The sequence below is a fragment of the Zonotrichia leucophrys genome, chromosome 24 (assembly GCF_028769735.1).
Source record: "Zonotrichia leucophrys gambelii isolate GWCS_2022_RI chromosome 24, RI_Zleu_2.0, whole genome shotgun sequence".
NCBI lineage: Eukaryota > Metazoa > Chordata > Aves > Passeriformes > Passerellidae > Zonotrichia > Zonotrichia leucophrys.
In genome coordinates, this window is record NC_088193.1 from 225,435 (window position 1) to 242,918 (window position 17,484).

The 17,484-nt window shown below is 44.8% G+C and overlaps 1 protein-coding gene across 1 annotated transcript in view; it reads right to left on the minus strand.

Annotated features, from left to right (window-relative positions):
• KMT2A (lysine methyltransferase 2A) overlaps positions 1–17,484 on the minus strand; it is a 39,890-nt gene that overhangs the window by 4,156 nt on the left and 18,250 nt on the right. Inside the window, exons 11-35 of the mRNA XM_064732033.1 lie at positions 17,178–17,324; positions 16,828–16,923; positions 15,912–16,032; positions 15,604–15,717; positions 15,082–15,266; positions 14,345–14,518; positions 13,437–13,547; positions 13,114–13,187; positions 12,459–12,652; positions 12,045–12,151; positions 11,802–11,939; positions 11,131–11,289; positions 10,722–10,839; positions 10,564–10,642; positions 10,156–10,316; positions 9,337–9,522; positions 4,430–8,723; positions 4,038–4,118; positions 3,465–3,529; positions 2,914–3,084; positions 2,324–2,398; positions 1,877–2,051; positions 1,383–1,490; positions 863–946; positions 355–484 (exon numbers count right to left, since the gene is read on the minus strand). Coding sequence (XP_064588103.1) covers positions 355–484; positions 863–946; positions 1,383–1,490; positions 1,877–2,051; positions 2,324–2,398; positions 2,914–3,084; positions 3,465–3,529; positions 4,038–4,118; positions 4,430–8,723; positions 9,337–9,522; positions 10,156–10,316; positions 10,564–10,642; positions 10,722–10,839; positions 11,131–11,289; positions 11,802–11,939; positions 12,045–12,151; positions 12,459–12,652; positions 13,114–13,187; positions 13,437–13,547; positions 14,345–14,518; positions 15,082–15,266; positions 15,604–15,717; positions 15,912–16,032; positions 16,828–16,923; positions 17,178–17,324 — 7,347 coding nt within the window. The remainder of the gene's footprint in view (positions 1–354; positions 485–862; positions 947–1,382; positions 1,491–1,876; positions 2,052–2,323; positions 2,399–2,913; positions 3,085–3,464; positions 3,530–4,037; positions 4,119–4,429; positions 8,724–9,336; positions 9,523–10,155; positions 10,317–10,563; positions 10,643–10,721; positions 10,840–11,130; positions 11,290–11,801; positions 11,940–12,044; positions 12,152–12,458; positions 12,653–13,113; positions 13,188–13,436; positions 13,548–14,344; positions 14,519–15,081; positions 15,267–15,603; positions 15,718–15,911; positions 16,033–16,827; positions 16,924–17,177; positions 17,325–17,484) is intronic.

Sequence of the window (17,484 nt, forward strand, 5' to 3'; positions counted from 1 at the left end):
GGAGGACAGGGGAGGATTAGTGCAGGCAGGGCAGCCCAGCACAACCAACCCAGCAGACAGCCCAGCTCTGAGGGAGCGTCTGCAGCCACCATCCACTGGGCCTGACACACTCCTGCCTGAATCATTTCATCCCCACATTCACTGCGACTAATCCCAGACCACAGAAGAGAAAGAGAAGTGCCTCTAAAGCTCCAGCCTCTTAAGCTCCAGCTAGAATGAAAATAACCCAAGAAATCAGTAAACACAATTTGGGATGTCCCCAACAGAATTTTTATATAGGCCTGTCCTACCTTCACAGCCACTTTTTAGCTCTCCCAAACTCTTTAAGAACATCTACAAAAGCCCAAAACTCACCTTACTGTCGTAGTATTTCTCTCGTTTGTCAGTGAGGATGGAGCGAATGACATTGCCTGAATATTCGATCACCATCTCACCTGCATCGATGTTCCTTTTGCAGAACAGACCCCGGCCGTGGATAGGAGACCTAAAATGCAGTAAGAAAAGCAAATTATTTCAAATGAGACAAGCAAAGCTCAAGAACATCAGATTGCAAAGGCTGCAAAAAACAGGCTGTGACAAGAACCACTGTTGTACTGTTAATCCTTCTCTAAGGGAACACTAACAAGACCACAACCAGGTCATTCTGCCTACATCTGAGCTATTGCCAAGGTAAAGCCAGCAAGGAGCAAGTGGTCTGTGCTGAGGATTACTTTTCAAATACAAAACTTGGGCAGAGAGAAGGAAGAGGGAAAAGAATCTCAAGCCTTCTTTTCCCCTCAGTTTTGCAGTCTGGCTTCACAGCAGGTTTCCAGCTTCCACCTTCCCCTATCCTATGGACAATGGTACCAGAGCAAAACCGTACCTGTAGACACCAACTGCCTCCTTGGAGGTCTTCTTCAGGTGCCGGAAGCGCATGGGCATTGGCAGATCCATACTGGTTGCCCTCCTGGAACAAAGAGGCACAGCTAAGTGATGACCTGTATACGAGACTCTGTGCCATTATTATCTGGGGCACTTTCCAAGGTAATTTATACACTGTACAATTTAGACACTGCAGCCTTCAGATAATACAGTCAAAATAAATGCAGTGTTTTCATATATATATATCTAAAAGATAATTTCCTTTCTTTCCTCCTCAAATTCTCATCAGATTGTTTTCATTGGTAAGGAAAAGAAGCATTTGAAGGCAGACCAGTCTGGTGGTCACCTTCAGCTGTCACTTCTTTTGTTACTGCAGAAGTTACCTCTATATCTGGCAGTGCTTGACAGCTTTCAGTGTTTAAATACCCCTCAAAGCACACAACCCTTAACAAAGTGTGATCTGCTCATTTTAACATCCCAATACTATTTTCCCCTTAGAACCTTTAAGCCCTGCTGCATACCGAGCTGATTTCAGCTGCACTTCTTCTTCTTCCTCGTCATTCGGGTTGTATTCTGGTGGCTGTCGGTGTTTAGACGCCAAGAAATTAAACATATCAAATGCAGATTTCCTGCAATTTAAAGAGACCAAAGGGAGTTTGTTTTACTGACTGAAAATAAACATGGTTGCCACAAGAGTTTGACATGTTTACTTTCTCACTCCTCCCCTACTCTGCCCTCCCTTAAAGCCCAGTGCATCAGGGCAGACACAGCAGGTTCTGAGAACCTCCAGTAACAGCCTCAGCCAGGAAAGCTTTGTTAAACCAAAGGGGCCACAAAGTGGCACAGGAAAATGTGCAGAATTCAAAGATGCTGAATGGTTGATTTTCATGTGCCAGTTTTTAACATTTTTGTGAGAGCTTTAGTGCTGCAGAGATTTGTTGCTCCTGCCCTGCCACAGCATAAGTTATGGAGCCAAAGGGCCATAAACCCCAATACTGACAAGGCTCACACTTGCCTCAGGTGGACTTCAGCCCGAGCAGAGCCATGTGGGTTCAAAGGAGGTTCATTAGCCTCCTCTGGCTTGTGAAATCTGAACTTGTAGTTGTGGCAGTGCTTTGCTCCATACAGTTGCTCTATCAGGAACACAACAGTATCATGGATAATCCCCAACATCCTCAAACCGTTCACACCTGGAACAAGAAGTAGAGCACAACAAACAGTAATTATCAGTGCAGACTTGGAGCAGAAAGATACAGCAGCTTGTCACAAAGAGCTGGGACACCACACAGCTGTCACAGCAGCACTGTATTAGCTATTGCATTCTATGTGAGAGTTTCTAATCCTTCCATTGGGAAGAAATTACCTTCCATAAAGCCTGCAGCAGGTTACCTGGAACTATTGAGAGTCTAAGACCCTCACAGAAAGATCTGTTTGCTCTCCTATGTTCAGCACAGGCTGTTACCTGCAAAGGACAGCTGCTTCAGGCGGGCGTTTGAACGGGCCTCTTGCACCTTGTCAGTCAGAGACTTCCAGGCATCTGCAGCACACACACAGATGACAAATGGTCACAGGGTATCCAAGCACTGGGATACTCATATTTAAATAAACTAATTGGAGAATATGAAGTTTCCAACTTTCCACAGGCCATAAATTAAGATCCTTGGATCTAATTGCTTTCATTCTCTTGCAAATTCATATTGGCATAAGGAAGGGTGTTCAGCAATTGGTCTGGAGGAAAAGTCTGGACACCCAATACTCCACTGTGTGATCCACACTGCCTGTTTCTTGACAAACTACAGTTCAACATCATTGGTCAATTGATAAAACAAAATGGGTCAGTGATATATATAATAGGTCACTGAATATATTATATTGCAAAATAAATAATAAAATCCAGACATTATCAGGAACTAGGATTGTTCTAGGGCTGTAAACCAAGAGATTTCTCTTTCTCTTTTTTTAAATCTATAAATAAAGCAAGTAAGAGGTCCTCAGAAGTAATAATTTTACTTCTAGTAAGGACAGCTAAAACCAACACTGTGCAGTTCTCACCTTCAATGCTTTCTGCGCAGATCTGAAAACCATCATCACTAGAGATCTCAAAAACCAAACCTTTTTTTGGCTTCTTCTCACCAAGACACTCTTTTCTCTTTTGTTCTTGCTGAAGCCAAAACATAAGAGGGGAGCTGAAAGTGCCCTCTTCTTCCTCGAGAGCTTTTGAGCCTAGAAAAGACAGAAGCCAGCTTGAAGATGGGAATTGGAAAGAACGGTTTTTACACCTGGTGTTCCACGATTGAAAATAACTTACTGACTTGCCTTTTCACCAGCAAATCCAGCCAAGTAAAAAATTCTAGAGTGTTGCAGTAAGAGTGTGAAATCTCAAGTGCTGAAATTCTCACAAACTAAAGACAGAGACAAAACTATTTGTCCAAGATCTACAAATAGCAAACAAAACTTTCCTCCCCTTATAGCAAGGGTAACACAAACTAATAGCTCTGACCCTTTTCCTGACAGAATGACAAACACAAAAATCAGCTCTTCAAACACCACTTTCCCAGTCCTGAAGAATTCTGAGACTAGGTGTTTTTGAAGAAGCGACATACCTGCATTTTCTTGCTCATTTATTGAGTTCTGTGTTGACTGAGGTTCTGGGACCACAGCTGGTTGCCTTGAGAGAGAAGGAGAAGAACATGGAGAAAAACAGCTAACAACCTGCCTCATTTCCTCAACAACCCTGAGCAGCAGTCTTAGACAGATGCAAGAATCTTCTTCCAGATCAAATGTTCTGACATCAATTCAGTTGGAAATGAACAAACAAAAAGATTCTATTCAGTAGTATTTCTGCTTGCAGCCTGTGTCAGTCTGTGGGCAGCAGCCTAATTCCACACTGCTTGTGACCCGCTCTTGGTGTCAGCCCCACTCAGGATTAAGGTGCAGGCCAACACACAATCAGACACTGCTGAATGAGCATCTCCTCAGCAGGCACCGAGCTTCCCAGAACTACATGCAGCTTAATGCAAAATGATTCCATATTGCATCAAAGTGTGACTGTACATTCCCCACTGAAAGCTCCCCAGGCATTTTAACTAGGAATGCCAGACTTCCTGCATTCTCCAAACAAATGTCCTTCAGCTCAAGCGAGCAGAACCACACAGAAAGGTCTGTTCAACCCTTACCCTGCAGACTGCCCATGTGGCTTCTGCAATGGCTGATCTACGCTGGCTGCATCCTGCGCATCTGCCTTCACAGCAGGAGTCCTGGAAGAAAAAGATTTGGGAACATTCAATGTATCTGCCAACCCATGTGTGCCATAAATGAGACTGGAAAGCAGGAATGTATCCATTGGGACTTGCCAACACGGATTTGGCAGTTCTGCAGAATTACACAACTAACAACAACAGCTTGTAAGATACAGAGAACCAGATCACGCTTCCAGCTCCACATCAGAATCAAAAGTTGCACTTCACAATTTGCCTTGACTTGCACAACTTGCTGGAGAAACTAGTGCAAGATTCTCTCATACTGTTACAAAACCTCAGGGATGAGCAAAATCAAACTGTCCTCTTACCCTGTAACCGAGACCGGGGGTACAGCAACAGCCCCTTTTTCGGGAACGTGAGCTTCAGAAGATCCAGCCCATGCGTGAGAGGTTTTGTGCTTCTTTCCATTCCCTTTGTCTAATAATGGCTGGATTCGTTTGACTTTTGGCTTCATTTTTGTGGCACCCAGCACAGAGCTACTTGCAGACTGCTGCCCAGTTGATGGGGAGCCCCCTGGAGACGCTGAGCTGGCATGCACCACTGATGAGGAAGCCTTGCTTTGTTCGGGTCCGGTGTTGTTTGGAACATCGACCAGCTGTGGAAAGCTTGACAACTGTGTGGTTGCTGGAACTGTGCTAAGGTCCAGCTGGGAGGATGCAACCCCGGTTTTGCTGGCTAAAAGCTGTGACATGTGCTGAAGCTGGTAGGAGCCTTCTGGGTCAGCAGTCGACGGAGCGACTGTCATGCCCATTGTCTGCGCTGAGGGTAGAACACAAATGCTTGATGCAGCTGTCATGGCTGCCGTAGACGGAGTCTGAGATGCTCCCAGTTGCGAAAACATCCCAGAACTTGGTGGTAAAGTCATATGCTGTTCCTGAAGACCAAGGCTTTGCTGACTAGCTTTGATCAGGAGGTTGCTTATTGAACCAAGGTCCCCCAATAATCCAGGGCTTGTTAACGTTACTGAACTTTGTCCCAAAACGTGACCAGGAACTGACCCACCAGTACTAGGGGCTGCTGTGGCCTGCATGGATACAACGTTCAGCACTGAGGAACTCGACGTTAGGCCTGATACAGGCCCTGCTGGGAGGTGACTGGCATCTGCACCAATAATGCTGGGAGATGTGCTGACTGCAGTAGTAGTGGTCCCACCTTGTGGGAGCAAAGATGTTTGCTCGAAATACATGACCCCAGACTTTGACCTTTTGATAATATTGGGAACGGTTCTATGGGATGTTGAATTCGCAATGGTTCCCAAGTCAAGGGGGTGGTTAGAAATCTGGGAAGGAGCAAAATTAATTAAGGTCATGTTGGAGACCATATCAGAAGGAGCTATAGCAGAAGGGGTTCCAGAAGGAGCCAACTTCTTGTTCTTCCGTGACTGCAGACGAGATATGGGCCGTTTCTTGCCCAGAGCAGCAGCTGGTGTAGAAGCAGCAGTACCAAGGTCTGTCCTCTGACTAGCTTCAGACACTAAGAGCTGAGGATCAGGGGGTGGCTGCACCCCAATTAGAAGACCTGGTGAAGGACTGCTGATGTTTGGTGGGAAGCCTGTCTGAGCAGGCGTGGAGAAGGGATGTATATGCTGGTGATGGGACATGGGCAGTATACCCTTGCTCGTGGGAGGGAATAATGACTGAGATGGAGGCAAGCTCGGATTCAATCCTGTGGTCAGCGTGAGCCCACTCCCCATGGGCCCCAGCACTGAAGTGTTGGTTTCCATCACACTCTGCGCAGAACTAACAGAAGGTGTTAACTGTATCTTTTGGGTGACACCATTGGGAAGAGTTTGGAGGACGTACAGGGGCTGCATGTTTTGATTAACTACCAATAGTTTTTCTGCGGCTGGCTTGAGGTGGGGTGGAGTTGTCTGCACCGCAGCGTTGGAGATTTGCGAGGGGCCAGGACTGTCAGTGGAGTTTGGCACATACTTCTGGCTCTGGAGGGGAACAGTGGGTGATACCGGCACCTGGATCCCCGGAGTCCCGCTGTTTCTCGTTAAATCTTGGTTGCTGCCGTGTCCTTGCTCGACAGGGCCACAGGCTGGGCTGGCTATGTGCTCTGCATCTATGTGGCCCTGGATGAAGTGATCAGGAGTCATGTGTCCTTCGGGGCTTGGGTCTACCCCTGGACTCAGGAGAGCTGTGTCACCTTCTCCTGAGGCAGATTTTTCTGTGACTGTCACTCTCTTCTCCCCAGACTCTGTGGAAGGCAAGGCAAGCATTGACCTCTCTCCCGAGGAGGGAAGTGAAGACTCTGAAATGACGGCAAGCCTGTTGTGATTTTGGCTGGGCACCGTAGGGCTGCGAGTGGTCAGAACAGAGAGATCAGAAGGAAGCTCCAGTGGCAATTCAAATTGCTCCTCTGCAGATATGGAGGAAGAGACACTGCTGTCCACTGGTTCGGCGGTGGGTAGCTGCTGGGAGAACACCTCAAACAAACCCATATCCTTACCACGGTTGCTGTCAAGACCTAAACCTTCTCCAAGCGTCAGGAGTTCAGATGACGAGGACTCCGGACTTTCTCCCAAGGCCTGCATAGATGGTGTGTTCTTCAGCACAAAGTCCATGATGTCAGAAGGGAGTATGTTCCCACAGTCATCACTGTTGTTATTGTCAGAGTCGGATTTCAGAAGTTCTGTGTTGAAAGTGTCCAGTAAATTCTTGTCAGCAGGCGTGCTTGCATGAGCCCTGCGGCCCGTTTCCAACGAGCTCAGCTGCACTTCCAGAGAGTCCTGACCCTGAGTTTTAACCCTGCTCACAGGATGGCAGTTATCAATCTTGGGGTCGGTCTTGTGGACGGTGGAGCTCTTGGTGACTTTCTCACCAGCTTCTTCAGTTCTGTCCAGCTTTAAGTTCTCTGTCCCATTCTCTTTGCCACTCCTTTTAGTTACTTGGCTGACTTTTCTGGTTGTTGCTGTGACACTTGTATCACTTTCAGTTCCATCATCTACACCATCGAGCTGTGAGATTTTTGGAAGATCACATTGCTCCTCCTCTCTGAATAAGCTATGGGATGAGAGCCTCTCCTCTGTGTTTGAGGAAACCACAGTCCTTGTGAAATTGTAGTAGTATAAGTCGTCCTCATCTGATGTGCTCAAATCATCTGCTCCATCCACCTGTCCTTCTGCTGACCGCTTCCCTCGCTTCTTGCCTGTTGAGTTACTGTAGAAGGGAATGTCTTCCTCTCCATAGGACCTCACACCATACAGAGGAGTCAATCCAAAGAACATATTGGATCTGGCCCGAGCACTTCTCCTTGGATACCTCCGCTTGTATGAGCCTTCTTCTTGAGCCTTAGCACCATCCTGGAGCATCAAGCTGTTATCTTGAATGGCCAAATTTTCATATGTGTTATTCTGAGATTCCTGTGTTGGTGGTTCATTTGGACTTCCCTGAATTACAGGGTTCTCTTCTGGGCTTTGTGAAGCTGAGGATGGCTCTGCCAAAGCAGCCAGGTCTGCCCCTGCAGGCTGAGTTTCAGCATCACTTTCCTGCTGTGCATTTTTAGACTGGTTTTCACTTTCCATTTTGAGAGGAGTCAGAGTAACTTTAACAGTGCGTTTCCTGGGTGCCTGTGATTCCTTAGGGGCTGCTTCAGCCTGCACTGCAGTCCCTTTAGATGGCCCTTGTGAAGATGGAGACTTATCACCAGCTTTTTCAGCAGGAATATTGTTACATAACCTCTGACTAACTTGTTCAGTTGCCAAACCCTGATTGCCAAAGTCTGTTTTCAGTTCATCACTGCCTACTGCCTGACTTGTCTCTGTAAGAGATTTCAGGGAATGCTTTTCTTTAAAACTGTCTTTCATTAACTTTTTGCCTTTGTGACGTTTATCTCTGGGGGCAGTAACTACCTGCTCGCTTGCTGCAGGAGATCTATTGTTTACTCCAGCAGCCTTCGAGGTTTTTGCATCCATCTCATCCACCGCAGTTGTTTTCTCTGGCTGTAAAGGTTCCATGTGCTGATCTCTGTCTTTCCTTGGGCCCCTCTGATGCAAAGATGGAAAGGGTATTGCTTCTTTGGAAGAAAATGATCCTGAACACTCTTGAAAGGTTCCTATTTTATTCATTTCCATGGCTGATGAACTGGTTGGCTGAGTAGACACTTTGGCGCTTCCTCCAGAAACAAAAGTATGAGACAAATAATCTGGGTCCTTTGAGGCTTTGATTTTCTCTCCCTTAGAAGGTGCACCTTTGGCTACTAAATCTGAACTGCTGGAATGTTTCCCTTCTGTAGACTGTGATGCATCCAGCTGGTAAGTTTTATTTCCAGTTGTAGCCACTGTTTTCTGGGAGCCTGAACTGGTAGAGCAACTTTGAACTGGAGCACTTGGAGGGCCTGTGCTTACTGACCCCACAAAACGGTCACTACTTTTGACAGTAGGTTCATATTCTGAAGAGGCCCCCGTGCTGGAAACTGAAGACACACTGTGCCTGGAGTAAGCGTTCCCAGCTCGTGTAGGGGAAATCATCCGGAGTTTTGATTGTTGCTGTGACAGAGAGGAGGTGCTGTGTCTCCGAGAACCAATGCTCTTCAGTCCTGAGGACAGCAAAGGATCTCCCACTGTCACTATTTCATGGGTCACTGGGGTAGGACTTCCTAAGAAACAAAGGCAAGAGAGACTGTCAGGTGATCTTAAATCTTCACAATGAATGCACATCCAATTCCTTCAGAAAAAACACTAGAAATTAAAGCCCAGCAAAACCTTTTCGCCAAACAACATCAACACACAGTGTTTATACTTTAGATAGATGTTAAAAACCTGATACCTTCAACCAGAATTCAGCAAGCTTGTATTTTAGGGTTTGGTATCTCAACTTCAGATGTGACTTTTCAACATCAGTTTGAAGAAAACGCTAGTCAGAAACTGCTGAATTACAACACCAGATTTCTGATTCTCTCTGGAAAAATACTGAGATATTAAGTCCCTAACTGGTACTACAATGTTTTGGGCTCACTACTACTATATGGTGCAAATCCTGCCTCTTCTTCATCCCCACGGAATGTTTGTTTTAGTTGTACATTTCTCTGCAGGCCATCTCTACTGTGAATCGTTACAACTTCCCCTCCTCAACCTATTGACCTATTTCACTGCTTTCTCTAGAAACAGCAAACTGAACACCTCATTCTGAAAAAAGCCAAGAAAGACAGGAACTAAACCAAAAATATTACCACAATAAACCTCAATCAAAATCAGCAGCAGCAGAAATACCTGCAGAGGGTAACGGCCGCGAGCCAGGAGACCTCTGTGCGGAGGGGTAACTCGGCACCCTGATCCTGGGACCCTTTGAGACCACTGGATAGTAACAGGAACTAGAGGTCTGAGAATGCAAGGGACGATCTGGTGACGGTGGGTTTACAATTTCAGGTGTATTTCGGGTGTCTTTCGGTAGAATTTCTGTTGTTGTACAAAAGGGAAACAACAGTATAAGCCATTACTGAGCCCTAAAAGCTACGATCTGATAAAGTATATATTACTATCACGTTCCACTTGGAGAATCAGGGTATTTGTTAAAAAAACACAAAGTCAAAGATCTGACATCAGATAATGTCTGCTTTCTTCTTGTAAGAGCATTTTCAAATATTTGTAGCAATTGCTCATCTTACACATGAAATTCCACTATATATTTATAGAGTTTAAGATTCTATGTTAACAATGACAACGACTAGAAACATTTTAAAAACCTTTCACAGCTTTACCCTGGATACAAGTAAGTAATTTGGAAACACAGAACCACAATATAACTCTTCAACACTGTATTGAATAAACCCCCTATCACAGACCAAACACAGTCTGAAGTTTTAGATCAGTAGAAGATTCCCTGAGTTGTAGACTAAAAACCATCCCTGCAGCAGTGTTTGTTTGGCTCAAGTTTTCAAAGCAGTATATCCAGGAGCTTAAAGTCTTGAGATGCTGTAACATGGAAGCCTGAATTGGATTCTAGCCCAAATTTAAGAGATTTGGTTTAAGAGGTGCACTATGGCAAAACCATACAGAGAATATACTTCTATGAAGTCCTTAAAAGATTACCTGTAAGGGGAACTGGGCTATGGGCAATTGTTCTATTATCATCATGCTCTACAGTGCTGTTGATGTCAGGTTCCACGACTGGAGGTCGGCACTCCATGATCTTGCAGGTATACACACAGCGCTTCCTGGCATCTGTTGTGCTCCAGTACACCCTGGAGCACCTGGAAGATAATTCAAACAAATCAATTTACTCAACAGCTCAGTAAACTTTATTTCTGCTTTAAATTCTCCATTTCTCAAAACTACATTGGCCAATGCCCTCCTGGCAGAACACATTGCACACCCTTAATCAGAGATTCCTCAACAGTGTAGGAAAAACTACAGTCAATTTTCCCATATGTTACTTCAGTGCTTGCTTGACATGAAATACACTGAAAGACACTGAGTCTTGAAACAGCTTATACTCACTGATAGCCGATGGGAAACAACTTATCTTCACAGTCTGAGAGGTCATTCAGAATTCCTAAGCAGTCTATTGTCATTGAACCTGAGCAGAGAGAGGAACATATCTGTGAGCCAGATTCCAGCACCAAAGGTGGATCAAGCATCCAAAGACTAGATCATACCAATCATCATGTGGATGTTCTCTGGTTCCAAGCCACTAAGAAATTTTCTTCTCAAACTGATCCCTTCAAAATCCACAAAAACTCTCCTAAGAACTTCAAAACCATTCTCAGGAACCACCTGGAACAAGAACCAACAAAACTACTTGTTAATTAAAGGAACTACCACACGCATGCTATATTAGTTTGTCCTACTTGAACCTTATTTTAGTCTTTTGGTTTTTGAACTACCACACAGCACCAAACTTACAAACTTTCCCAGGCCACTTGTATTACTGGCTACTTTTTAAGAGCAATGCGGTCCAGTCCTTGTTAGCAAGAAACACATTCAACATAAACTTCTAAAAAGTGCTCATAGTTACAGGCTAACCCCACCTTCAGAGAGCGAGGCAGAGTGAAAGAAGAATCTTACCTCTCCTTTGATCAAGTCACGATGTCTCTGGCAGTAAACTTTCTTATCATCCAGAAAGACACAGTTCTTGACTCGTGAGCACATGAAATGATAGTTACTGGTGCAGGAAGTGAGGCAGCAGCCTACTGTGGCGCCTGACTTCTGGCAGAACTCACACCTCTGCAGAAGCAAAAAAGAAAAAAATAAAAAATTAATCTCTTCTAAAACCAGACCACCATTGCTGTTGTCAGTTGGGGTTTTTTGGCACAGACAGAAGTTTAGAGTAATGCTTGATCTCCCGCTTCATTGCTGCTCCATTTCACTACAGTGACTCACACAGACAAGCGAGAGACATGGAGGAGGAGGCGAGAGGAAGAATTATTCCTCACATGGAACAACTTTTTCATTTGTGGACTAGTTCTTCCAGGCCTTTCCCAGACCTTCCTGCTTGTGCTTCATATCCAGTCCTCACATTTGTAAGCTTCACTTGGTCTCCATAATATTTCTGAACTGAGCAAGGATAAATAACTTTCCAAATATCTTCAGTCAGTTCTACTCCATATAGTGTTAAAAAATATTGCAAGGAAAGGACAGAGAAGAACAAATGCACATAAGCCATCTTTTAGCTGTGCTCCCATCCTGGATTCCAAATCAGCATGAAGTTTAATAAAGTGTTCTTTGCTTGTACCCACCAGCTGCTTTCCCCGGATAACAGCCATGTGCACATTTTTCAGAGAACCATCATCATCTTCAAACACTTCTGCTGACCACAAAGCACAGTTCACATGTGTCCATTCATTTTGGCCAATATAGAGAAGACGTCCAGCATCCTAAAGAACAGAAGGAATTGCTCTCTTCAGATGTTCCTGGGGACACAACATCGCACAAAACCCATCCAGAGCTCCTCCAGAAAGGGGAATGGGGCAGATACTCACGTTAGCACTATCATCACCGTATTTCAGGCACAATGCACACTGCCTGTTGTCTTCCACATCTGGAGGTGGGTTCAGTTCAGGACTATCCTCTCTGCTTCTGTCAGAGCCTTAAGAGTTAAAAGAGAGAACAATATTGAAATTCGGGGCAGCAAAAATTCATCTGGACAGATTGTCAGTATGTGAACATAGTAGAAGAGTTTCCAATAGCAGCCTGGAAACCAAAGGACATGCCAGCCTCTGCACAACCTTCATTCTGTAGGGAAAAGAGGTGGGTGCAAAAGCATTCTTGGGTCCAAGCTCGGCTCAGAAACATCTCATATGTTACTGCCTCTGAGTGATTTCAGGTCACAGAGGTCTCCAAGACAGCTGCATTTCTGGGTTCGAGATTGACAGTCCTGACATCAGTTCTCTTACCAGAGATGGGGGGTGTAGGAGGATGTAGAGGAGTTGGTGAATCTGGCTCTCCAGGCCCTCTGAGTTTTGGAGCTGGAATGATCTTCTTCATCAGAGGGGGCTGCTCAGTGCGGTTGCTCTCTTCACGCTCCTGCCACTGAGCATAGTTATGGTCGAGCGATGGGGGCAGCACCGCATTCGGCAACATACCACTGCTGAGATGAGCAAGGGGTCAGTGCCACACCCGGCTACGCCCTGCCTAGCTGACATCCACCCCCAGCAACAACTCCATTAATCACCTACAGCCCACATATGTCCCCCACCAGTCACATTTTAAGGTTTGTGATGTGGCTGTCTGCTTCCTTGAAGGGTAACAGATGCAGGAGGGCTACCCCAAATGGGGCTGTGTGAAGGAGAGGGAAGGAAGGTCAGGATTGACAAGCCAACACACAGTACACCTAGTTCTAATTAAGAATTTTGGTTACTCTGCTTAAAATAAAGAAGTGTGGACAAAACATGGGAATGGGATTACTGCATAACTTCTTAGGAAAAAAAAAGGAAAAGAAGAAAGGAAAACCAGAAATTCCAACCCCGCAAACAGGCTCTTTCAATACGTTTTGCTTGGCCAGCTGGCAAACGGCAGGGCGCCGCAGTTGGATACAGAACAATTACTTACTTGCTTGTTACTTTATTTGGCTCCCAAAATCGGGACTTTTTTACACTGAACCATGGAAAAACACGCTCCATTTGCTAAAGGAAAAAACATCCCATTAGAAAAGTTAGACAACATACCAAAAACTTCAAAGATGTTCAGCCAAGATGTACTGTAAATGCACAACTAGTAACATTTCATTAACATTAACAACTCTGACAATGTATTATTTTATTCCTGGAAACACCCAAGCAAGGCTAAATGTGGTGGCCCTTTAGACTCCAACATCAACAAGCAGGGCTAGGATACCAAGCAGATTTTTTCACAGTAACTGTAGGCCAGCTCACCCGAATAAAGAAGGACTTGACCATGCTGTTGGCTTTCTTAATCTCTGGCTGACCGCCATCGGCATTAATGGCTGCTTGAATGATCTTCACGATGTCATCACTAAAATCCAACTGTAAGAAATCCACAAAACTTCACATTAACAGGATTGTCTTTTGCACAGCTATACCACCCACTAATTTTTTAAAACAATGTTCAAGTGAACATTCAGATGACTGTAAGATTGAACCAGAGCATCAACTCAAAAGCAGAAAGGGAATTTGGCTGTGAAGAAGCAAGAAGACCTCTAAATTTGTAAACTGGCTGGCACAGCTGCTACACCCACAGCCGTTCACTTCAGCTGACTGGTTTTAAATCAGCTAAACTAGCTGTCTCACGAGGATTTGGTCAAAATCTGGCACCACAACATTCGCCAAGCACTTTGCAATATACAGTGCTCCTCAAGATTACAAATTCTCTAGGGAAAAAAAAGGAAAAGGCTGGTCTGTGCAAAGAGAATTTATTTGGTCAAGACTAGCATTTTTTGTAAATGACTCTGGAAGAGATCACTCCTCCGCCCATGAATCCTTAGTTTCCAGCTAACCAACTGCATCAGGGCAATTTGGCAAGACCTTCAGTCAGAATTTTCATGTTCAGGATGACCTGAACACTTATATACATAAATGTCTGACTGACAGCAAACTGGGATCTGACCAAGTACCACTGCTGGCTACAGAGAGCCCCACAAAAGCGTCAATTACTTTATATTACCAATATAAACTGGTGCCAGCCAGAACTATTTCTAGCAGCACAATAACCTGCTTCCTTGTTCCTAAAGTAAAGGCTTAAGGTGCTCAGTTATGAACACCATATGTGATAAAACAATTCAGAGTGTCTACTAATAGAGTGGAACATGACAACTTTGACATACCACAGAAATGTAACTTCCTTGATCCATTTTTCTTTTCACTCCTTCCAGATCCAGAGGTTGCTGCTCCTCCTGTTTACTGACTTCTGTTAGGACAGGAGGATCGGGACCCTCAGGAGAGCTTCTGGATGGGATACTCTCTTCTGTCTCAGGATTTAAATCAGGTGGTTTTGCTGCCTATGAACACCAGCAAGGAGACAGAGGGATGGTAACATCGAATTGCATCTGCTCCTGATTATACCCTCCCAAGCCCATTTATTGATCCAAAGACTCTTGCTAACGTGAAAGGAAGGAGGACTGAGTTCGGAATTTCTGTCCAAAATGTAGGGGCAACAAAGAAAAGCTCTTAACCAGCTTTCTGCTGAGACCTGTAAGATGCATAGCAGGACAGAACCACCAACCAAAAGGATCAAACTCATTGCTCAAAAGTCTTATTTCCTGAGTGCATATTTCAAGACAAAGATCCTGTTCTTTTGTCCGAAAAGCACCTTCATCATCACAGAGCTAAATCCTCCTATTCCTTGAAGAACTTCACCCTATTTTTCTTTCAGCTTCTAAGTTGTATCACAGATACCCACTTCTCTGCTTCCAAAGGAATCAACAAAAGAAAGAAAAAATAGAACTAAATCACAGCACATGCTGTTCCAAGTATGATGCAGACAACTCTGCAGTATGAAGCACAGCAACACCTCAACAACTCAGCTGAATGCCAGAGTAACAGGGCACAGGCTCCAGCTTACCTGTCGATACCGCAGTAAGTGGCTGGTGGTTCTGGAATTCAACAGGGCTGTTAAAACCTGCTTCAAGGAAATCTGCAGCTCCTTTTCCAGTGCCAGACGCCATTCTGCAGGATGCTGCTCTGTACAGTTAATGCAGGTGTATGCCACGCTCTCGGGCAAGTTGGAGAGTATCTCATACATTTCATCTGGAGACAAAAGAAGACACGATAACCACCTGAGTTGCTTTATTGAAAGATACAGGAAAAAATCCCTGCCCTGCACCTGCTGCCTGAGACTTTTCATGTAACAAAAGTCCCTTGTACAGCTAATTCAGGTACACTGCCTTTGAGCATCCTGTGCTTTCAGGATGTCATTAGTATTAGCACTGGTTTATCTGTTGTTACTCCACAGGCATTTTTCAGGTAGGTCACAAGAGGCGAGTGTATTAAAGTAACCCTCTAATAGAAAGGTCCAAGACTTGATTGCTTTGGTCTAATCACTGCCTCATGTTCTTCAGTACTGAGGGGACGAGCATTTCCTTACCAGTAAGGTTTTCACATTTGGAGTGGACCCAGCGGTCACATTTCCCACACTGCATCATCTTGCTCTCGTAGTCATCATCATCGTAGCATTTGTCACAGAGAGGACAAAAGTTTCCTGCAAACAAAATGGGATCTTATGGAAGTCTGAACTGTTACATGCACTTTCAGGCTCGACCACGACCAGCCTGCATTGCTGCCTGGACCATGCCAAGCTCAGGTGCCTTGCCAGCCCACTGCCCACTCACAGTGGCTGATTCAAACCCAAGCAGCTGAGGAAGCTCCTGCTGTAAAGAATCACACTATATGTACCTTTAGCAAAGAGTTTGGCACAATCATGACACAGGGAGAAGTCATGAGACCACTGTGCATCCCATCCTTTGCCCGGTGTTGTTGATCCACAGCTCTTGCAGCGAACACATTTGGTACATATCTGGAAAAAGAATTCATTTGGCAAGAATTACTTGCTTTTATCCAGCAGTTTCTGTGCTTTCCACACATTTCATAATTTTTATTATTTCATGAGTGCAGAGATGTCACCCAACAGGACAAGGAATTTTAAATGCTGAAACTTTCACTGAAAAGAACTGAGCTCACTTCCTCTGTGGTAAGATGGTGATAATACAACAAGAAAAACCACTAAACTAAATCACAATATAGTTTTTTTGTCCTCCATATTTGCACTAAAGAAAATATCAACTTTCCCTCACCTAAAACAGACATAGTTGTGGCATTTCTTCTGATCTAAAATATACAGTCCTATTTTAACACTTTTTAAACTCTGTACATTGTAGAAGGAAACACATACACAAAGTCTTAGCAAATACACTACAGGCAACTACAGGCACTTAGAACAAAAGCTTGAAAGACACAGATTAGCAAATTAATCCAAATTGTCTCTCAATACTGGTATCAACAGGTTTGTTAACCAACACTTCCATTTTAAAGACTTTCTTCCATGTTATGGGTCTATGACCAAAAAACTTACTGTGATCTTACGACTTACTACAACTGAAAAAAGGGTAATCTCTCTAACAATTCTGCTTTCTCAGAACATCTTATCAACCAGCCGCCTCAGTATTTCCAAATGTACCTTCTGAGGCAATGGGCACCTTGCCTTGAAGAGATGAGGAACTGCATCAGAGCAAATCACCTGCAGAGCTCTGCTCCATGGCACTTCTATCATTCAACAAATGAATTATCCAAAAAATAAATCAAAATCCCTCACCCAAACTTTCTTTTTCTTGGTGGGTTTTGTTGGGTAGTTTGGGCCCAGGCACTCAGGGTGATAGCTGTTTCGGCACTTGTTACACTCCAGCAACTGCTACAGGAATAAGGGAGAAAAGCATTGGTACAGACACCCTGCAAAGGGATGCAAAATTCTGGACTTTTTCATTTTTTTACTAGATCCCCCATTCAGGTCATGAGAAGGAAGCTGCAATGGAGCAACTGAAGAGGCCTCCTCCCCAGCGCACAGAGACTCTGCTCCTGGCACATGCTTGCTGGCCAGCCTCTGGATCCAGAGGAGCCCTGGGAGCCCTGGGGGTGCTGCTGGGTCTCCCAGTGGTTTTGGGGTACCTTGGTGGCCTGGTGCTGTCTCCCACAGACGTGGCAGAACTTGCAGCGACGGCAGCACCAGTTCTCCAGCTGATCCTCCTGGGGCCGCTCGCTCTCCTCCAGGCAGAACTTGTGGAAGGGCTCACAGCAGACCTGGCAATATACAAACTGCAAGGGGGGAGAGGCAGGTTTTAGCAAAGCAGAAACTGCTCCAAGTTCCCAAACCAGCCCGCTTGTGCTCTGAACTATTTTGAATTCTGCTTTACAACTGACAGAACAAGATTTTAGGAGGGAAACTCTGTATTTCAGGTAATCTAAATAGCAACTG